We start from the raw sequence: 23,441 nt of genomic DNA on the forward strand, positions 1-23,441 counted from the left end.
TGGTTTCAATTCCCCATTGTTCCCTATGTGCTAAACACACAGTCCAAAGATGGTCAAAAGAGAATCACTGACCCAGAATCCACTGCAAACCACAGTGCCTGTGCTGCAGTAACATCAATTTGACACAAACTGCTCTCTCACACAATTATGACGCCGTCCTCACTTGCAACAGCTGCCACAGAAGCACCCTTAGCAGCCAGCAAGCAAAGCCATAAGCTCAACTACAGCAATGTCTCCAGCCATATTTTGACTGAGTGAGTACACCTTGCAATACAGAATGCAGATTGCAGAGCAGAGCAGTGAGTGAAGCAAAAGTTAGTCCAAGGCCAGACATGGAGCCCATCTCACAGCAATCACCAATAAAATATGAGAGAGAGAGAGAGAGAGAGAGAGAGAGAGAGAGAGAGAGAGAGAGAGAGAGAGAGAGCACTGAGCTGCCACTGTCCATTTCTCACTACAAGAACACCATCTCACAAACAGACCAAACCACAACTCAAGGAAGGGAGGAAGGCAGTGCCTGCCTGTGTCTGAATAGCACCGTTTGTTTGTTTGTTTGTTTGTTTGTTTGTTTGTTTGTTTGTTTGTTTGTTTGTTTGTTTGTTCAGCAGACCAGAGCAGTGAGAGAAACACAAGTTACTCTCAAGGCCAGACATGGAGCTTATCTCTTAGTTTCTTTCTCCTCTTCTCCAGCATAAGCATACATCCCTGCCTGCCTGCCTGCCTGCCTGTGTATGGATAACACACCATGGCCTCAGATTGATGCTGGGCCCCAGCTGACAGTCTAAAACATGGGTTAGGGCACAAGTCCATATCTCATCATCAGCAACGGCGGTGGCATGCATGCATGTCTGCATGTGTCAGCAGCACCAACAGGTAGACTGTGACACATCTGGGTTTGGGGTTGGCCAGGATGGAGCAAGCTGTCAATGGTGGTGCAGTGGGTGGGTGTGACCATGAGTCACTCACCCTTCTTGACCAACTCAGAATATCCCAGAAGGGGGAGGTTGGCCACTCCAACATCTCAGCGTCCAAGCGTAAGCAATGGGGTGTCACCATGACCCCAGCCATGGAGAACACCCTCTCACTCCAGACACTGGTTGGGGGACACAAGATGAACTATCAGGCAATTGTCACCAAGTCCTGCTAGACCTGATGACACGTTGCTCAAAACTGAATCAGCTCTATCTTCCAGCCTGCCACCAGCTTCTGCAGCACACACAGCTCAGCACTACTTCAGGGCTCAGTGAACTCCTTCGGTACCCCTGGCAAAGTGCCAAGGAACCCCTCCATGAACCACCCAGTGGAATCGCCATTTCACTTGGCCCTACCAGGGATACTACGCTGCTGGACTGGGAACCTGTGGTGATAGTAGTACCACTGCTGTGGTAGACTACACACTAGCAGTAGGCACTCCAGCACCCACATCCTGGTTGCACCCCAGCCTCCTAGTCTCAGCTTGCCTGACCTCTGCAACCAGGAGGTCCCTGGCAAAGGGTGACCATTTTGCCCTTCATCATTGAGTCACATAGGCAGGACGAAACATGCTTTGCCAATTTTCCAAAGGGTGTCCTGAACCAATAAACCACTCTAGTCCTCAGCTGACCTGCCAACGTGGTTCCTTCCTCAGTGGTCAGTATGGTCTGGAGCTCACCCATCATCTTCTCAAGGAGAAGAGTGGCAGGTAAAGACTGGCTCAGTGTTGCTGTCTCAGCACGCAAGCTGTTCATGGCAACAAAGAACGGCTTGAATACCAAGACAACCTCAGAAAGCAGCATCTAGTCCAGGTTGGTCAGGTTGCACACTTCCAAGCTACTCCTGCTTGCCAGGACATGGATGACCACCTCTTGCTCCTGCAAACACCAAAGCATGGGGAAAGTGGAGTTCCACTGGGTCAGAACATCCTGAGAGATCAGGTATTCAGGTAGGCCCAGCTCAAGCTCCCTGCCTCTGATTCGCCACAAATCGATTCTCTAGCTAATCAAATTGCACACCCCTACTTTGGGAAGCCAACAGGCAAGTGATGAAAGAATGCCCTCTCTCCTGTTCATGCTTCCCTGTAGGGGTGCGCGAACCAACTCAAAATCAAGCTGATCTGTACTTGAACTGGCTCAGTTTGAAGGTTCAACCTCAAACCGAACCAGGTTCAGTTCAGTTCTAGGTCTATCCATGCCAGAAATTTTCTCCACCATGCATAACTTGTTAAGCCTTTATAATGTCTTCACTTAGTCACCTTTTTTCTAAACTAAAAAGCCTCAGATGTCGTAGCCTTGCCTGATAAGGAAGGTGCTCCAGGTCCTTGATTACCTTTTCCAGTTGACCCTACTTCTCCAGCTTTTTTCTCAAACAGATGGGTGGTGAAAATTAATCTCAGGCCACTTTAGGGCTGCTGTTGGGCTCCATTTCCCCCTGTTTTTAAAGGGCAACATCACCATGTTCCACCTCAGACACTTTAGGTTTGGGGATGCATCTAGTAACCCTAAGGGTGAAGTACAATTGCATGAAATACTTTTTTGAATTATAGATAAAGGCTACACAGGTTCACACTTCAGAAATTAAGAAACAAATTGTTGAATCCAAGTTGAATCCAAATAAGACAGAGGTACTTGTTGTGGGTGGCCAGAACCTAGAAAGTGGTTTAGATCTGCTTGTTCTGGATGAGGTTATACACACCCTGAAAGATCAGGTGCGTAGCTTGGGAGCACTTGTGGACCAAAACCAATCCCTGATATCTCAGGTTGAGGCAGTGGCCAGGAGCACTTTTTATCAGCTTTGGCTGATCCACCAGCTATGTCAATTTCTTGAGACAAACAACCTTAAGACAGTGTTGCATTTGCTGGTAACATTCAGACTTGACTACTGCAACGTGTTCTATGTTGGGCTGCCTTTGTATGTGATTTGAAGACTGCAACTGGTGTAGAATGCAGTAGCCAAGTTGGTCTCTGGGGCCACCCATAGAGACCATATTACTCCTATTTTAACAGTACTACACTGGCTGCCAATTAATTCCTGGGCAAAATACAAAATGCTGTTTATTATCTATGAAGCCCTGGATGGCTTGGGCCCAGGGTAATTAAGAGAGCACCTTCTTCTTCATGAACCCCACCACCTATTAAGATCATTGGGGAGGTCCAGTTGTGGTTGCCTCCGGTTTGTATGGTGGCAACCCAAAACCAGGACTTCTCTAGGGTTTCCTTCCCCAAGGAAAGGGGACACTCCCAAATGAAATCAGAATCTCCCCATCTCTGGATATTTTTTAATGAATTTTGAAAACACACCTGCTTTATCAGGCTTTTAGTTAATGATGTTTTAAAGTTTTACAGTTTTATTTATGGTCATTTTAATCTCCCTACAAAGATAAATTATGTCCCATTGAATTTCCATTGGACTTTTTGCGCACTTCTGTATCTGCATGCAGCTACTTATAACATCTAATATGATAAATGAGAATTCATGAAATATCATTAAACATAATTTTAACCATAATTTATTATTAATAATCATATATCACATTCACAAAATGAGAAGGATCATGGTTAGATCAGTGAGCCCTGCATGCTCTCATGGAATGTTTCATGAGAACCCAGAATTTCTGGGCAATCCCGGTTAAATTGCTGCGGTTAACTAACATATAACCAGATTATCAGGATCAAATCTGGAGCTTCCTGGGAATCAGACTTCCTGGTGATCATATGAACCTGTTCACGATATTAAACCATATCATCAAAACTGGAAAACTGTGATACATGCTTACTTTCAAGCCATGGTTTATAAACCCATCTCAAACCCTGATTTCAAACTATGGTTTGGAGATAAGTATCTACACATACACATCATTCAGACGATATGCCAACCCTCAGTTACACTTTCCTGAAGTTGGTGTTTCTCATCATCCAAATATGAGGAAGTCATGCAACTGTGGTTCCGTAGCCACATCCAAACTGCAGATTGAACCCTCGGTTCAAAACTGGGTAGGTTGCTGGAACCAGAGCTCCACTGACCTCATTGTGCTGCATGAATGTGGCAACCTGGGGCTCCACCCGTGTGCATGCCTCCCCTCATTTCACAACCAGTGGTTGCTGGGCAAGTGACATACTTGGTGGAAGAAAGAGTGGGATTGCTGGAGGAGCCAACAAAACCACAGCTGCCATATCATCTGTGGCATGATTCTTGTCTTCCGAGGTTAACCTTAGGTAAGCCTACCCACAGTTTTGCTCATTGTCCGAATTGGGTCATAGTTTGGCAATTTGGACATCACAGCAACCTATGAGTTGCTTCAGATGACTGCTAAAAAATAAGACGAATGGGACCTGTGGTTCCCTCCAGCTTACTCTCTGGTGGTCATCTGAACCTGCCAAACAAGTCTTGCCTTTGACTAACTAAAACCAAGAAACAAAGAAGGGAGCCTGCAGGGATATTCTTAATGGCCAGACAACATTTTGTCACTGTACTATATGTTACATCAGTCAATGAGAGTGGGAATGTGAAATAATCCACCAGGAATGGAAATAAAATTGTTTACTAATTCCATTCTTGTAGCAACCCGTGAGATTTTCTTCGCTGTTTCCACAGGTGAGCAATAATATATATATAGATAATAAACAGTCTGCAAACAAAACAAGGCCAACAGAGTAATCAATCAGTGAACAAGTGAGCTGGCTTTACAGTTTGATCAGAGCTAAGGAGCAGTAAACTATATAAGCAGGCAAGAGAATAATCTAGTGCCTTCTCATTCCAGTTGAAAACAAAGATGTGGACATTGTTGCTTCTTGTGGGTGCCACGTCTGCCTTTGCAGAGGTTTCAGTGCACAAATTTGATGGGTAAATTTGATTCTTAAACTGCACAATTTAAAATATTATATATAAAGTATCTGATTAAATAACTTCTTTTTGCCATTTTCTTTAGGGAGAAAGTTTTTCGTGTAATACCACACAATGAAGAACAGATAGAAGTCCTCAATTACTTGGCCAGTGATATGCAGGTAAATGAAAGAATGAGGAGGGAGATGATACTAATGAGATATAATTTCAATCTATAGAGTGTCCTACCGCTAAACTGGAAGTTTTATTTCCATTGTTGTCAACAAATGGCTTAATTGAGAAGAGCAGTAACAGCTGTAGCATTTCATAATGTTTTGGTTTTTTTAAATGTATTTAATTTTAGAAGCTCCTACCCTGCTTGTCAACTCAACAGAGTTTCTGAGGCAACTTACAATTTGATTTTTTTTAAAAACATTGTTTAGGACAATCTTAAAAATTACAAAGCAATAATATAATAGCAAAACAGCAATAATCAGCATCATGGTTAAAACACATGGGAAATGAAAATGTCCTTGCTGGTGCCTAAAGCTAGTCACATTTGGCACCAGGTTAGCCACCCTGAGGGAAATGTTTCAGACACAGGGCTGTGCTACTGAAAATACCTTTTCCTCAGTCACCATCTGCCTCATTTCTGATGGTGGGAACCAAAGAGGAGCCTCAGATGGCAAACATCCGGCAGGCAGGCTTACGTGAGACAAGGTAACTGTTGAGACCCTGAGGCTATTCACATGAGCATGCAAAACTGGTCTGGCCTCCTTTAGCTTGGTTTTGCATGCTTGTGTGAACTGGTTTTTCAGGAACTACGTTATTACTGTGAGTTGTTGGAGGAGATATAATTTGCATATCTGGAGAGGAAGGGTGAATAATTTCCTGTGGCTGCTGAAGCAAAGGTTGTGGGAGAGGAGGCAAGTCTAGTCTCACAAACAGGATTGTGAGAAGAGCTCTCCTTTCTCACACCATGATGCTATTAAAAAAGCATCCTAAAGGTTATGGTATTCCCATCTTCCATTCCTTAACACCTTTGTTCTTGCCTCCGACTGTAACAAGTTCAAGAACATGAAATGGCATTTGCACCTATGCCAAAGGCATGGTCTGAGGGCATACAATGCAGCCACCTTGTTGAAGTTAAGCAAGTCTAGGTCTGGTCAGAGCCAGGATGGGTGATTGCATGGGGACCCCAGATATGTTGCCTTGAGTTCCATAATGGAAAGCAGGGGGGATGTAAAAATATATTCCATCAATATTCATCCATATTTTTCCCCCTCCCTCGTTGTTGTCATCCTTGTTGTCAAAATTGAGATTGTAAGCTGCTCAATCAGGGCAGGCACCATCTGCTTATGCTACTCTGTAAAGTGCCATGTCCATTCATAAATTAAACATGTAACCAAAAAACGTATTAACTGAAAAATATGTTCCTAGAATGCTTGATTACAAAACCAATCTGCATATATCCTTTCATGATGTGACTTAAAACAAGAGACAGTGAAGTTATTCCCATGATCACTAGAAACCTGACTAACAAAGCCCAGCCCAGTTTCTAGTGATCGACAGAACCACCAAGAAAGCCTGGTGGTTCCATGGCAGCTAGCGCACCTAAAAATCCCTCCCACTAAAGTAAGTTAACAGAGCAAGTGTTTCTTGCTTGTTTCTTTGATTATGTGTCAGCCACAGCTGCTTGCAGCCGTGACTGACACACTCAGGGGGTGGGGGGCAGGAAGGCACCAAGCACTCGCACAGTGCCTACCTGGGGCTCCAGGGATTGGGGCACTGCGCGGCAGCACTCCCCTTCCCCCGACCGCAGAGCTCTCCAGCAAGCTGCGGCCGGGTGCAGGAACGCCCGACTGAAGCTGCCACTCATCAGGGCGGCCGATCCGTCCACCCAGGAATGAGCGACTGCTTGTGTGCAGGGAGAGCGGGTCAAGCCCACTCTCCCCGCAGAACCCCTTAAGCCTCTACACAGTAGAGCCTCAGTACCAGGAAAAGATAGCTCTTTTCTAACCAAAGATCAGCAGAAGAGGTTTTCAGTATTAATAAGCTTTTCTAAATTAACTTTAGGCCCAATTTCAACGTAATCCTTCCCCCCTCCTTCCAATTTCCTATGTGTCACCTTTTCTTGCCTGAATGTTCTCTAACTTCTTGGCCATTCCAAATGTGTATTTTGTGACCTTGATGTAGATATATTATGGCATGAGAAAAAACAACCAAAGACAGCAGATCTGTTTTCAATATTTGTGTATAGCTTTGAAGTTGAGAAATAGCTGCACCAGAGAGGGGGGAAATGCTATAATCTACACTATGAGATGTGGCATTTCCAATGATATACAGATGTAGAAGGGCTTTTCATTGACCATAGGCCATTGTCAGACGGTCTCCCACGCTTAGCTCTGCTCTTCATTATGTCCTAAAATGCTTTGTCCATTCAAATTAATGAGAGTTTTGCCATTGGCTTCTTTGAATCCAGCAGTTCAGCCAGGCATTATGTCAAATTCTAAGCATATTATAAGGAAACTATCAAATTATTGCTTTATATTAATTTAGACCCAAAGATCTGAAAAATCCCTGAAAAATCATTGGCTGACATCCAGAGAAGCATTCTGCATGTAGAAGGATGTCACACTAGTGCAAAGCTGGAGTTTGATTTCAGACTCATGTTATACAACTCCTGTTTGTGGTAATGCAATAGTTGTGCAACAGCAGTGCTCCTAATTTGTTTCAATGGGAACTTGAGCACTATAGCTCAAGAGCACTGTCTTTAGCACAGCTAAGACATCCTATTATGCTAGGGCAGCAGTGCTCATTCTGCATGTGGTATGGGGCCCTGGATGCCAAGCATCTAGTCCTAATTCTGCAAGACCATCTGTCCGCCACACCACTTAGACCAGCACCTCTATTATTTTCTCTCAGCTGAAAATCCGGCAAGGGATAGGGAAATCAGTAAAGAATGCCATTTCTGGGGCTTAAGCATCATGGTTACTAAGCAACACCGCAGCTGCTTTGCATGCAGAAGGTCTTGGATTCAATCTCCAGGAAAAGGATCAGGTAGCAGATATAGGAACGTGGCCTTTACCTGGGACTTTGTAAAGCCACAGTAATCCAAGTAGACAATAGTCGGCTATATGGACTAATAGTCAGACATGGCATAGCCCCATTCATATGCTATGTTAAGTGCACAGACAATTTGTGTACATAGTACACACATACAGTTATTCCTATATTATGGCCAATGCACTCATAGTGGTACACTTCCTATCTGTACGCTGCATTTGAGGGAACTGTACCTAAGTTAACTGTTAAAATGAATCCATGTACAGTCATTCACATGTACACACATACAACAAGACATCTGAATACAGCTGTGATCCAACGTACACATCTAAAATAATCCAAAACTCAAATAAGAGTCTTCATTTCAGTTCCCAGGCATATATTTTGAAATGGCTGTATTTCAGAGAAAGGCTTAGATGGGTAGCAATCATGTCAGGAAAATGTTCAGCCACATATTCATATCTTTAATTATTTGTTTTGAAGAGTGAATAAGCAGAACAGATGTATGCCCCACTCCCTGTATGGCCAGCAACATTCATATTAGAAAGCTATGTGGGGTACAATGATGCCACATCCTGCTAGGAGCAAGACTTCCTATGTAGTTTGTTTCCTAATACCATGGAATGACCTGACATCATTCTTCATTCAAAATCATATCTGAAAGAGAGAGGGACTGGCAAAAATTATAGTGGTCATGGAGTTGTGTGGCTACCATAAATGTCCTATAAGTTCGTGTGGGGATCTGCCGGAATGCTGCAAAAATCAGGTTGGCTGGCTGAAAGTGAGAGGTTGTCCATTTCCAATAGGGGAAACAATTGGAATTTGCATACTGGATTAGACTAGGGATCACTCTGTTTTTTGCATGTCTGTCACTGACACATATATTCTTCAGCTGGAGCATCAGAGTAATTAAAGAGATCCATCCCAGGCACCCATTGGACAAAGATGTCAAAATGGGCATTGTGGCAGCAATATTGCATAACTTTATTGGCCTTATACAAATCTATGGTGTGACCATATTTGGAGTATTTTAAGAAGGACATTGTAGAACTGGAAAAGCTGCAGAAGAGGGAAAACAAGATGATCAGGGGCCTAGAGCACCCTCTTTATAAGGCGAGGTGTTTTATAGCTGCTTCCCTCATAAACCTAAAGTAATCTTATGGAGATTTAACTAAGGGTTTATTCAGAAACAACTCCATTTTCTGCTTCCACCCCTCTACAGAATCCCTACTGAGACAAACTTCTCAACAACACTAGATATGATTACTAGATTGCAGAGGAGCTCTTACCGCTAGACTTCAGGGCCAAAGTCCAGGGCCTCCACACCCGCTGGGGGCTCGCAAATCATCCTTAGTCTGTCCTGAGTGGTGTGGTTTGTGCCCTCAAGAACCTACATGTTAAAAAAATGATGCCTAACTTGCAACAGGGGTCTGTGCCTCCAAAGGTCTTTAGGTCCAGGCTCCAAAATTACCTAGGTGCACCTCTGCTAGATTGAATATAACACAAGGCTACTGCATCTGGGGCTTTTTCGTTTGGAAGAGACAACTACCGGGAGATATGGTAGAGGTTTATAAAAGTATGCATGGAGTAGAGAGAATGAACAGAGAGAATTTTTTCTCACACACACACAACCCTAGAACCAGGGGGCAATCCCATGAAACTGAAGGCCAGGAAATATAGGACCAACAAAAGTAAGTACTTTTTCATGCAGCACATAATTAACCTATGGAATTTTCTGCCATGGGATGTGGTGATGGCTACTAGCTTGGATGGCTTTGAAAGGGGCTTAGACAAATTCACAGAGGACAGGTCTATCAACGGCTACTAGTCTGGTGGCTATAGGCCATCTCCAGCCTCAGAGGTACGATGTATCTAAATACCAGTTGCAGGGGAGCAACAGCAGGAGAGAATGCATGCCCTCACTTTTTGCCTGTGGACTTCTCAGAGGCATCTGGTGGGCCACTGTGTGAAACAGGATGCTGGACTAGATAGGCCTTGGGCCTGATCCATCAGAGCTGTTCTCATGTAGCATACATGGCAATATAGCATTGACGCAGTTGCTCAAGAGCACTCTTGCAAAAGTGCACAAATTGCAGTTGTGTGGCAATACAGCCATTATTTCCAGTGGCTAGAGTTGCACAACAGTATGGCTACTGGAAATAATAGCTGTTCTGTCGTGCAACTGCATTTATGCGATTTTTGTGCTTTCACACAAGCACTCTTGAATAACTATGTGAATATTATTTTGCAACACATCCATAATGCTGCACAGTATGTCAGCCACTATACATAGACCCCACTCTAATACAGAGTTAAGCACACTGATAACATTGATTTTATGACCTTAACTCCCTGTTAACCTAATTCCCTTTTGGTTTGTGGCTATAGTATAGAATCAGGAAATCAGATAACTAGAAGGCCCAATTAGTCATGTATAGTGAACGGCAAAATTGCATAAATGTATCTTTCTGTGTCTAGTCATCTCTTGATTTCATCTTATCATTTTTAGCAGACACTAAATTATCTAAACCTGCCTTGTTTCTTTGACTGTCTCCTAGGCTTTGTAATAAGAACATGATAAATCAGCTAACATTTCTGAACCACCAATTAAATGTTAAGGAAGGAAAGCAGAAAGACAGCCTTGGAGAATTTTAAGCATTGTAACTGATAGTACTATGTCCTTGAACGCACTATTCATAACACTAATATAAAGAAGCCATAAGCTATGCACATATGTACAATTAAGTTCAATGAGACTTATTCTGAGTAAACCTGAATAGATTTTGCTGTAGTTGTTTCATATGACACTGTGTCAAATCAAGTCATATGATACTATGGACTGGTTCAGACAACATGCTGTCCACAACACACATAGGAAACTGCCATATACTGAGTCAGACCATTGGTCTATCTAGCTCAGTATTGTCTTCACAGACTGACAGTGGCTTCTCCAAGGTTGCAGGCAGGAATCTCTCTCAGCCCTATCTTGGAGAAGCCAGGGAGGGAACTTGAAACCTTCTGCTCCTCCCAGAGCGGCTTCATCCCATGAGGGGAATATCTTGCAGTGCTCACACATCAAGTCTCCCATTCAGATGCAACCAGGGCAGACCCTGCTTAGTTAGGGGGACAAGTCATGCTTGCTATCACAAGACCAGCTCTCCTCTCCTCAGCCCAGCTCTCATCTCCTCTCCTCCACCATCAGGACAGGGCTGAGCTGAGAGCATACTGACATCACTGGCAGATGTGGATGTCCCAATGTTCTCTTGGGGTGTCCCTTAATTATGTGACTCAGGTGTTCATCTGAATCACCCATCTACATGTTCTCCATATATAGTAGTTCAAGTTTCAGTTTTACTGCTAAATAGTCAGGTTTAACAGTCTCACTGGGAATACAGAAGTGAAAAGTGAGGAGTCAAAATTCCAAGTTCACAATCTCTCCGGCAGAGGCTTAAGCCAATTTGACATGTTGTTTCCAGCAGTTGTTCAAGGCACAGGCTGCCTGATTTATAGTCAGCAGCCACGTGCACTTAATCCACACTCCACCCCCGCCAGCTGCCATAGATTCAATCCGGCTCCTGCTGTCTTCTTGCCAGTCAACTACTCCTCCGTAATTCCTTCACCTGCTGATAACATTTTTCCCATCTGCGTCCTTGAGGAGATAGTGGCTGTTCAAACTCTGGCTCAGATCCTGACCCTTCTCTCCAATGATCACCTGGCCCTGCTGACCCCTCCTGTGCCAAACACTTGCCTTGGCCTGTCTCAATTACCTCCCCATTCATATCACCAGCCTGCTCCTCTTCAAGTGCCTCCCCACTTTCTAGTAAGTCTCCTGCCCCTCACTCTTCTCCAATGTCCTTGAGTGGGGGCATGACAATGATAAAGCCCAATGAAGCAGACCACATATACCATTGATTCATCATTTTTATCTCCCACTCTACCCACAGAAACTCAAGGTGGCATACATTGATGGGGTTTCCCATCTATGGAAAGTTAGACTAACCTAAGAACATCCAAACAATGAGTTCATTCACACAATCAAAAACTGTGTTCTATCTGGGTTTGGGAGCTGTGTGTGCTCCCAATTTTTGGTTGTATGGAAGCAAGGTAGGAGGAAAACCTGGGTAGAAGTGATTGTGTGGAAGCAAGATAGAAGGAAAACCTGGGTAATTTTTTCTCCTACTGTGCTTCCACACAATCATCTCTACCCAGGTTTTCATTTTATCTTGCTTCCACACAACCAAAAATTGGGAGCACACACAGCTCCCAAACCCAGGTAGGACACAGTTTTCGATTGTGTGAATCACCTCATTGTTTGGCCCAAATGGGGATTTGAACCCAGAACTTCTCACTCCAGTTCCAACACTCCAACCTCTATTCTACATTGGTCCTCTCTAGTGAGCCTCAGTTCTCCATTTTTTAGTTTTCCAAAGCTTCTTCTCTGACTCTGACTCTTCTGTGACTGCTACAAGCAAACAAACTGCATAGTAAGCAGGAGCCATTTAAGGAATGGTATGATACAAGTGTGCATGAAGTAAAAGAAGAGAAAAGATTAAGTACATAATGCAAAGGCACAACAAAAACTAGGAAAGAGGTGCAGTTATTTTTCATCACTATGAAAAGACAGTTATATATGACCTAAGGAAAGAATTGAAATTTATCATGGTATATTTAGATGATCATTTTCCCTGTTTATAGGGATTTAATCCCTGAGGTAATAATATTTTGGTCACTGCTTAGATACCGAGGCTGTAGGCACTTTTTAGATATGCTTTGCTCACAAGAAACCCCCACAGACCCATTTAGTCCATATGAATGAAACGAGGCCACAAATTCCTGACTTAGAAAGACAGGCAAATGTCACTGTGAGCTCATAAATTTGCAAGTCATTTTTCATGAGCAAAACTGCTCACATGCCTCTAAGTGTTCCTTATTGCGAGGCACGTCTGAAATCTGGCCGGGTCCCACCTGTTCTCCAGCTATTGAGAGATTTAAGGCTTTAGGCATACGAGCAGTTGAGAATTCACAAGCCAATGAGATAAGGCTGTGGAGCAAATACAGAGGTGACCCTGACAATGCCCATAGCACTGAACTATAACATAGTGAGGGAACTGAAGCATTCAGAATGAAAGGTGTCAATGCTCTTCATGATTGATTGATTAAGTGCCTTCAAGTCGGTGTTGACTCTTAGCGGCCACATAAATAGATTCTCTCCAGGATGATCTGTCTTCAACTTGGCCTTTAAGGTCTCTCAGTGGTGCATTCATTGCTGTTGTAATTGAGTCCATCCACCTTTCATTGCTGGTCATCCTCTTCTTCTCTTTCCTTCAAATTTTCCCAGCATTATGGACTTCTCAAGGGAGCTGGGTCTTTGCATAATGTGTCTGAAGTATGACAGTTTGAGCCTGGTCATTTGAGCCTCGAGTGAAAATTCTGGATTGATTTGTTCTATGATCCATTTGTTTGTTTTCCTGACTGTCCATGGTATCCTCAAAAGCCTTCTCCAGCACCCAAGTTTGTTTGTTTACATTTTATATCCCGCTCTATCAAAAGCATCAATACTTTTTCTATCTTGCTTCTTCAAAGTCCACCTTTCGCATCCATAGAGTGTCATGGGGAAAACCATTGTCCGAACGATTCTAATCTTTGTAGGTATAGACACATCACGGCATCTAAATATCCTTTCCAAGGCCTTCATTGCAACCCTACCAAGTGCTAGTCTGAGGTATATTTCTTGACTGCTCGATCCTTTACTGTTGACAGTCAGTCTTAGAAGGCAGAAGCTATCTACTACTTCAATGTCTTTATTATCAATTCTGAGGCTGGTTGCTGGTTGCTCTCCATACCAAGCTGCAAATTAGAGGTTGGCTTTACTCAGGCTCAGACCCTTACACTGTAAATTTAATCCTAATAGTATTTCAGAATATGGAGGCACCTCTACCCAACGTAATGGGGACAGGCTGTGGTGTTGCAGTACTTCAGACTGCTGAAGAACACATCAGCATCCCACAATGCTCTTTGTCAGTCTCCACACAGCAGACATGGATTTTTATAGGATTGGTGTGCAGTGTGCAAATAAACAAGTAGTCTCTCTCTCTCTCTCTCTCTCCATATTTTTATATATATATATATGTGTGTGTGTGTGTGTGTGTATATATATATATATATATATATATATATATATATATATATATATACACACACACATACAATAAATCTTGCTTATCTTTACAAAATTCAGAACAGTTACGAACAGGGTAGTAAAAATATTCAAAACACAAACACGTGATATAATTTTGTTGTTGTTGTTGTAAACCACCCAGAGACTTGCATTTTGGGTGGTATACAAGTGTGTTAAGTAAATAAATATAAATATTCTAACTCAGGGATTCTCAACATTGGGTCCCCAGATGTTATTGGACTTCAACTCCCATAATCCCCAGACCCAGTGGCCTTTGGTTGGGGATTGTGGGAATTAAAGTCTAATAACATCTGGGGACCCATCATTGAGAATCCCTGTTCTAAATAACACAAAATTAAGTAATATAATATAGAGGTAGGAAGTAGCACCATATAAAGCATATTTATATGGAGCAGGGGGGAAGTCCTTATACCCCAAGCGGCAGCAAATAGAAAGTGCACAGTCTTATAAGCCACTCCAAGTGAATTTCACTTTTAACTTAACAACAGAATGAAATTTTAAAAAATGGGGCCAGATAGGCTTTCTTGGGGATGGCAGTGCACAACATGGGCGCCACAACTGAGAAAGCCCTGTCCCCTGTATTTATTTGTATTATTTTATTTTAAAAGCAACTGTTTTATATTTTAAAAGCAACTGTTTTATTTCTCTTTGTAAACCGCCCTGAGCCATTTTTGGAAGGGCGGTATAGAAATCGAATTAATAATAATAATAATAACAACAACAACAACAACAACAACAACAACTGTCCCACTTTAATTTATTTATAATAACTTTGAGCAACTAAACAAATGAAAATCTGCATTAAACCATCAGAAACAGCCACAGATAAATTAAGTGTTTTCTGCAAGGGGCAGAAAACAACATAATGGGCAGTGTTAATACACAATAGCAAAGAACTAATGTAAAGGTGAACTCAGTCATCACACTGCAATTGGTGGGAGAACTTGGAGCAGGACCTCTGATGTTGAGCAGGGTGCATGGAAAGGAATGTATGGGAGGCGGTAGTCCTTAAGATACCCATACCCCAAATAATGTTGGGATTTAAAGGTCTGAACTAATACCTTGAACTGTGCCCAGAAGCAAATTAGAAGCCAATGAAGATTGAATTAGATTGGAGTGATGTGTTTTGACTGAGCTGCTCCCAGACAACAATCTGACTGCTGCATTTTAAACCAATGGGAGTTTCCAGATAGTTTTCGTGGGAGGCCCCCGTATGGTGGCAGCACCAAAAAAAAATTTAAGGGTGCACAGAAGGGACAAAGGGTATTTTTGGATGGACAGGCTGTGGCCCACATTAGTTTTCTGAAACAGAAATGGGAGGTAGCTAGGAGCCCTACTACCTTTCTGTGGGAATGCTTCCCCCTTGTCCCCCCCCCCCGGAGCCACCCTTGCCCCTGTAGAGTGTGTTTTAGTTGGGCATCCTGCCCCATGACCTTCCTCCAGCGTGGGATACACTGCCTGAATAAGTAGCCACCTTTTCTGCTCCTGCCATTAGCTTTCACTTTGATCAACTATTTTGCAAGGTTTTGAAGTATTTCATAAAACCGGAAAAACCTATTTTACCACCGGCACTACTGGCACAAAAAGGTAAGCATATGTACACCATAGATAAGGCTCACCACCTTTTTGACTGTCTTCAAAAGATAGTCTCCAACTGTGGTGACAAGGTCATTGTTTGCTTTAATGGATGTTTCTCCAATCTGGGGGAGTGGGTGACAAAATGGCAAATGCAGTTCAGTGTTGGCAAGTGTAAAGTGATGCCTATTGGGGCAAAAAACCCCAACTTCACATATACACTGATGGGATCTGAGCTGTCAGAGACTGACCAGGAGAGGGATCTTGGGGTCATGGTGGACAGCTCATTGAAAGTGTCGACTCAATGTGTGGCAGTTGTGAAAAAGGCCAGTTCCATGCTAGGGATCATTAGGAAGGAGGTTGAAAACAAAACTGCTAATATGATAATGCTCCGTACAAAAATTATGTTGCGGCCACACTTGGAGTACTGCATACATTTCTGGTTACCACAACTAAAGAAAGACATTGTAGAGGTGCAGAAGAGGGCAACCAAGATGATCAGGGGCCTAGAGCTCCTTCCTTAGGAGACAAGGCTAACAACACCTGGGGCTTTTTAGTTTAGAAAAAGGATGACTGAGGGGAGACATGATAGAGGTCTATAAAATCATGCATGGTGTGGAGAAAATTGATAGAGAGATATTTTTCTCCCTCTCGCAAAACACTAGAACCACGGGTCATCCCATGAAATTAATTGCCACAAAATTTAGGACCAACAAAAGGAAGCACTTTTTCATACAACGCATAATCAACTTGTGGAATTCTCTGCCACAAGATGTGGTGACTGACAGCCAACAACCTGTATGGCTTTAAGAGGGGTTTGGATAACTTCATGGAGGAGAGGTCTATCAACGGCTACTAGTCTGAGAGCTATAGACTACCTCCAGCCTCAGAGGCAGGGGAGTAACTGCAGGTCACGCCCTCAGCTCCTGTCTGTGGGCTTCCCAGTGGCACCCGGAGGTTTAACAGACAGGGCTTTCCCCCCGAATCTACTTCTGATTGGAGTGTGCCAGTCCACATATTCCCTGTATTTAACCCAACCTCCCTGCGGGCTATCAGGGCCCAGGACAGACAGGGCTTTGTTTTTCTCCAAAGGGAGGCTGCGAATTCTGGCTTAGCCCTAGTTATGTCCAGGCTTAAAAAAAATCCTCTATTTCCAGCAGCTTTGGGGGGGGGGAAACCCTGGGGCTTCTGCTTTGTCTGAAGGTGTTGATGGAGGTGCTTATGGCTATGCAAATGGTCCATCTAATCCCTCTAATTAAAATGCCTCAAATCTGCTGCAAAGCAGATTCGCTCCTCAGATACCCCGAGAAATAGAGCCATGTGTGAAAAAGCTCCTGGTGGGCCACTGTGTGAAATGGGATGCTGGATTACATGGGCTTTGGGCCTGATCCAGCAGGGCAGTTCTTATGTTCTTACCATGCATTTGAGGGGCCTGTACCCAGGTTCACTTTCAAAATGAACACATTCACACACAAACATGAACACACGCATGAACTCTAGTACAACATAATAAGATCATTCTCACAACTAAACAGGGAGAGCAGGTGGGAAAGCAGGCTCTTACTTTCCTGTTCCCATAGGTCACAAGCCTCCTCTTGGCTCTGCTGCCTGCATGCCCACATGAGCAGTGCGGCAATGAGCTCCAGAGCTCAGATGGGAGAGAGGCAATGGGCGCTGGGTGCGCCAGGATCCCACAATGCACTGCATAAGCAGCAGAGCAACTCCCTTCAGCACAGTAGCAGCTCTGCCCTGCCGCCTGGCCCCTCTTCCCCCTCAACTCTCTGATTAACATGGCTGCCAGCCACCCAAGAGCAGTTCTGCAAGCAGCAGCAGTGCAGACAACCAGCAGAGAAGGGAGGGAGAAGTTTGTTCTCCTGCCTCACTTTTAATCTGAGTAGATAATCTAAACTACTCAGGGACTACTCAGGGATGGAACATAGGAAGACAGGAAGCTGCCATATACTGAGTCAGACCATTGGTCTATCTAGCTCAGTATTGTCTTCACAGACTGGCAGCAGCTTCTCCAAGGTTGCAGTCAGGAGTTTCTCTCTCTTGGAGATGCCAGGGAGAGAACTTGAAACCTTCTGCTCTTCCCAGAGCAGCTCCATCCCCTAAGGGGAATATCTTACAGTGCTCACATATCAAGTCTCCCATTCATATGCAACCAGGGCAGACCCTGCTTAACTAAGGAGACAAGTCATGCTTGCTACTAACAAGACCAGCATTCCGCTCCAAGCTTCTGGGTTGGGAGGGCTCCCAGTACCCCAGATGACCAGAGCTTCAGTACCTGAAAAAACCCCTCTCCTAACTAGGCAGCTCTGGTCATGAGAATAACTCCAGTGTCTAATGTGGACATGTCTTTAGTCACCATACTGATTTCTCAAAATGCTGAAGTCAGAAGAAGTTAGACAATGAGGCTATTCACACAAGTAGCCCTGCACAGACTTGGGTAGCCCTATGCAGTTTCATGACCCAGGCAGAACTAGGTGGATGTGGGTAGGGGTGTGCACAGAACCAATTCAAACTGGACCACAAGCCGGTTTGAGTCAAACCTGCCCCTGGTTCAGTCTGAGGGTCAAACCAGATTGATTCAGCTCAAAGAGCATGCTTGTAAAGCAGAATCTGGAGATGATTCCCCTTTACAAGCAAAGGGGGGAACCCGGCCTGCCTTTTTAAAAAAAATCTCAGCAGCACAGCTCCTCTGAACACCAGACTGGGTCCAGCAGTTGAGCATGGTCCAGTTTGAGCAGCCAAAGCTTGGCAAAAGCACCCCCAGCCACAGATGCTACCTGTGTGTCTCAAAGAGCAAAGCCCGATCCAGGAGCAGGAGCACTCCCAGGCTGCCAACTTGTTCTTTCAGAGGGAGTGCCACCCCTGATGGTCCATTCCTAGGTCAATGGAGATTTAGGAGGGTCTTCAGGAGAGTCTCTGCCTTCTCCGGATTTAATTTCTGCTGGTTAGATCTCAAGATCTCCAGGCAATTCAGGGCTCTTACAGCCTCTCCAGCTAGAGATGGCAGTGAAATGTAAAGCAGATGGTAATGAGCATGCAGATGACATCCCACTCCAAACCCCCAGACAACCTCTTCCATACTTCGGTGCAGATATTAAAGACCATGAGATGAAACCCTAAGAAACACTCTAAGCCAAAAGCCACAATAGCAAAAGTTTCCAAAGAAAAGAGTGTTGCACAACTGCCTGGAAGCAGTTTCCACAACTGCCCCATAGCGCTAAAGCATTGGGGCTGCTTTTTGAGTTTGCGGGGGGGATGTCCCTAGGTAGTGGGGCATGCTGGCTGGGAAACAGCCTGTTCTTCAGTCTCCCCTCCCACCTCCCTGACCCACTGGCAGGCTGTTGGCTCCTGATCAGAGCTTCAAGCAAGACTAGGCCTCTCCAGAGGGGGGTGGAGGGGATGCTTCCTGGTCCTTCTCCCTTTTCCCTTCCAAAGCTGAGACAGAGAAGAAAAGATATGCAATTAAAGGAGCTTAGAGGAAACCTTTTTGGAAGCCTGCCCTCATTAAAAAGAACATGGAAAACCCATAAAACTACTGTTCTCTGCTTCCCCAAAAATATTGCTTAGCAACTGGGCTTAGTCTATATCCTGGGTCAAAATCTGAGACTCATCTGGTTCCCATGGAAAACTCTGACTGTGTGTGTGTGTGTGTGTGTGTGTGTGTGTGTGTGTGTGTGTGTGTGAGAGAGAGAGAGAGAGAGAGAGAGAGAGAGAGAGAGAGAGAGAGAGAGAGAGAGAGAGCATGAGCTGGTGAACAGAGGCGTATCTAGGGAAAATAGTGCCTAGGGCAAGCAGTGAAATTGCGCCCCCTGTCCAAACATCTGACACCCATCTGATTCTCTGTACATAGTGCCAAACTGAATATGTGCACAGTGACATCTTAATTTATTTTTTAAAAAATTACCTGTAGCCCCTTTGGGTGGCTTCCTAAAGGCCATGGGGGGGGGGTCTGCAAAGGTTTCCCCTCCCCATTCTGGCCTCTAGGGCCTCACAGGGACCATTTGAGCATGTGCGGTGACCATTTTAAAATATATATATATATATATATTTTAAAATGGCCCCTGAAAACAAAATGGCCACTGCACATGCTCAAATGGCCTCTGTGAGGCCTGGCATGGCCTAGGGCCTCACAGAGGCCATTTGAGCATGCACAGTGGCCATTTTGTTTTCAGCGGCCATTTAAATTTTTTTTTTAATTTTAGAAAAATGGCACCCCCCCTTCAAGTGGCACCCGGGGCACGTGCCCTGCCTGCCCTACACTAGATACGCCCCTGCCGGTGAATAAGAAATGTGCTGTTGATGTATGGATATATGAAGTGCTTGTTATAGGTATACAGTATATGTTTAAAACTGTTTCTGTCAGGAGAATGCATGCATGCAAGTGTGTGTGAACATGTCTGCAAGCACAGGGAATGGATGGTATTATTTTTAAAGGTGCATGCAAGGGGGCATGCCAAGAATGTTTTGTTTTTCGTCATGTCCATGTAGTTTTCCTGCAACAAAGACATGGGGTGGGGAGAGAAGAAGAGAGGGGGCTGCAGGCCCATCTTCTCTTCTTGCCTCAGGGCCCACTTCAGCCTTACCAGGCCCCTGCCTATGTGTATCTGTTTGATAGGCTCCTTTGTTTGGTTTTCTGTACAGATTGATTTCTGGCGCCCAGATTCTGTTGCACAAGTGAAAACAGAAATGACTGTTGACTTCCGAGTTGAAGCAGACCAGTGTTCTGAAGTTGAGAGTCTTCTGCAGCTGAGTGGACTGGAATATGAGTATGTGTTTTCTTATGATGTTTGCTCCATTCATATAAATGGGTAAAGTACTGTGAAGCTATTCCATTTAGACTGTGGGTCAGCTATTCCATTTAGACTGTGGGTCAGTTCATCCGCTGACCCTCCATGAGTGCACATATCCTTCGCCCTCCCACTGGAGCAAGTGGTTCATCTAGATTGTCCCTCTGTATCGGCTAGAAATTTCAAGCATGTGTGGAAGTTCAGGTGAACTTTCCTCCCTTACAGAAAGGTGTCCTAGTGCATTGGGAGGGGAAAGGACATGCACACTTGCAGATTATGCACATCCTTACAGCCCTGTCTTTCAGTAAATGACCCTTAACCAAATGGTCTTCCAAGCCTTCCCCACTTTCCCGACTTTCACCATTGTTCTTGCACTTCCTCTGATGGTCCTCAAGCCATCTGGCTGTCCTCATAACAAATTCCTTACACCAGTATGGCATACTGTTAGCACATCAGATTAGAACCAAGAATTATGTATGCCACTCTGAACTCCTCAGATAAAGAATAGAATATAAATGCAATAGACAGAAAGAAATAGTGCAGACTCCTAATGGTCCCCAAAAGTGGCATATTGAGATGTGGGTTGACCCCTTCATGCCCTATAGCAGGGCCACTCATCTTCAGCCTTCCTCCAGACGTTGGCATACAACTCCCATCATCCCTGACTATTGGTCACTGTGACTGGAGATGCTGGGAACTGTAGTCAAAAATGGCTGGAGGGCAGAAGTTGATTATCCCTGCCCTATGTGTCAGTGCACCTTTCTTACCTTTCCACCCCCATGTAGGCATGCAAGCAGTGCTTAAAGCATCTGGTCCCAGTGTGTACTTTGGTCCCAATGTCTGATCCCAATATGCACTCTGTTGACAATTTTTTGTCCCCTTTCTGATGCAGGAGTGTCTCATTGGCAAAGGAAGAGTTACTCTACCGTGTGCTGAAACACTTCCTCCAAAGATAATGAATGTACACAGTTTCCTGCACAGCACTGCTTGTCTGGGCGGTTGTCCCTGACAAACTTCAATGAAGTGTCCTTGTGACAGCAAAAGGAGATACACAAGCCTTTGATGTGCTGCTGTAGTGCCCTGACATCATGTCAATGTAACTGGTTCAAGTGGTCATTATGAAGGCTGGGGTGCCTCACAAACTGGCCTCTCTCACTCTTCTAATCCACATCACAAGGATCAAGGGCATTATGTTTGTGCATTTCTTTGCCCTATAGTCATTTTATTCAGGCTATGGTGGGAGAGGGGAGGGGGAGAGGAAACTTCCTTTGATTCCAGACAATATGTATGCATACACTTCTGAGTACTCTAAGATCACTGAATGCAGGGCTGGAGACAGTGTCTTTGAAGATATTTGAAAGTTGTTTGAGAAAGATTTTGCTTGCCATGATGTATACACATTTATTCTGTCCCCTTGGGTCAAACAACTTTTTCAGGTCTTTGCAACAAAAACAAAATGTGCAAAAATCTATTCCTGAAGCACAAGTGGGCTGAGTGTATATGCCGCAAGTGGTGATTTCCCTTTCAAATGGCCTTCAACTCTGAAACTCTCCACTTAGGAAACTACATTTGCAGGGGTGCGTGGAATGGTGCTTGCAGGCAGAAGGGAAAGAAATCATGGCTACTATATATTTGGAAGTTATGTGCTTCAGCTTTGAGGATTGGGGTCAAAATAACAGAAGAAATGAATATGTGCATGTTGACGAATCCTCATTATTGGTTTATTGCAGAATCCTGATTGACAATCTTCAGGCTGTACTTGATCGGCAGTTTGACAACTATGCTCGGTCAAGTGGATACAACTATGAAAAATACAATACGTGGGAAAAGGTAAAGCACACTCACATGTTAAACATTTGCCTCCACTTTTTGCTTGGAGCTTTTGTTCTGAGATGTTGCTTGGCTATGAATGGTCCATAGACCAATGGTCCAGCACATGATTGGAGGTGTGGGCCAAGGTATTGTGGCATCTGAGGCAAGGTGTAAAATGCTGGCTGGACCCACTACCCTGGACCCCTGAAAGTTTTGAAAGCAGCACAGAGGAAAAAGGGTTGCCAGCAGCCTCTTCTTCTCCTCACCTTGTGTTTCTTGCAAGCTTTAGGAGGAGTGTGAGAAGAGCTGCTCTAAAAGCAGCAACATGGGGCATCTAGCTGCCCTGCTGGGGCCCCAGTAATCTGCCACTTGAGGCAATTGCTTCACTTTGCCTCATGAAGGCCAGCCCTGTGTATAAGGTCCTAGGATCACTCCAGTTAAAGTGCTCTTCAGTTAAGATAAAGAGGCTGGTTAAAATCTCAGTGTGGGAATCTGGAGAACTGCTGTCTATCAAAGTAGACAATGCTGACCTTGATGGACCATTTGTCTGACTCAGGTGGTTCCTTGTGTTATTCAGTTTATTTGTTTGTTTGTTAATTCAACAGATAGAAGCTTGGACAGCTGACATTTCTAATCAGAATCCAGATCTTGTTTCTCGGTCACAGATAGGAACAACCTTTGAGGGACGTCCAATGTACCTCCTGAAGGTATTTGCTTTTGATTTCTTTATCCAATCTGTTCTGTCCTCTTGGCATGTAGGACAAATAACAATATTTATTAAGCCCACACAAGCTCCAGATTTTGTATTTCTTTAAAAAAAATAAATGCTTTAGGAAATCAAGCAGCGTTTGTGAATTCCTTTATGGTGACATGTTTAGGCATTTTGATTTATTGTAAAGGTTTTCTAAATAGCACAGACTGTAATAAAAGCTTTGACAGTTTGCACGTATAAATTTAACCGCATTCCTGTAAGCAAGGTAAATGATAATCTACTTTTGTGTAATAGTGTACTCCATCTGTTGTTTGCAAACTTATATGCTATAAAGTGATCTATAAACTTCAATCCTTTTTTTTTTTAAGGCAATGAAAAGCAAACAATTAATCAGCTTTTCCATTCTTGAGTAGCTTCTATCATACAGTTCATGTGAACAAAAGAAAACCATTTAGCCATACTCTTATTTTGGGCATCAAGG

The 23,441-nt window shown here is 44.0% G+C and overlaps 1 protein-coding gene across 3 annotated transcripts in view; it reads left to right on the plus strand.

Annotated features, from left to right (window-relative positions):
* The window catches only part of LOC128351233 (carboxypeptidase B-like), a 191,028-nt gene that overhangs the window by 144,681 nt on the left and 22,906 nt on the right, over positions 1-23,441 (plus strand). For all 3 annotated transcript variants that reach the window (XM_053310572.1, XM_053310569.1, XM_053310571.1), the window contains 4 exons: positions 4,904-4,979; positions 20,291-20,415; positions 22,167-22,266; positions 22,854-22,955. In XM_053310572.1, the coding sequence (XP_053166547.1) occupies positions 4,974-4,979; positions 20,291-20,415; positions 22,167-22,266; positions 22,854-22,955 (333 nt within the window). In that variant the 5' untranslated portion in view covers positions 4,904-4,973. The remainder of the gene's footprint in view (positions 1-4,903; positions 4,980-20,290; positions 20,416-22,166; positions 22,267-22,853; positions 22,956-23,441) is intronic.

The sequence above is a fragment of the Hemicordylus capensis genome, chromosome 3 (assembly GCF_027244095.1).
Source record: "Hemicordylus capensis ecotype Gifberg chromosome 3, rHemCap1.1.pri, whole genome shotgun sequence".
NCBI classification, from domain to species: domain Eukaryota; kingdom Metazoa; phylum Chordata; class Lepidosauria; order Squamata; family Cordylidae; genus Hemicordylus; species Hemicordylus capensis.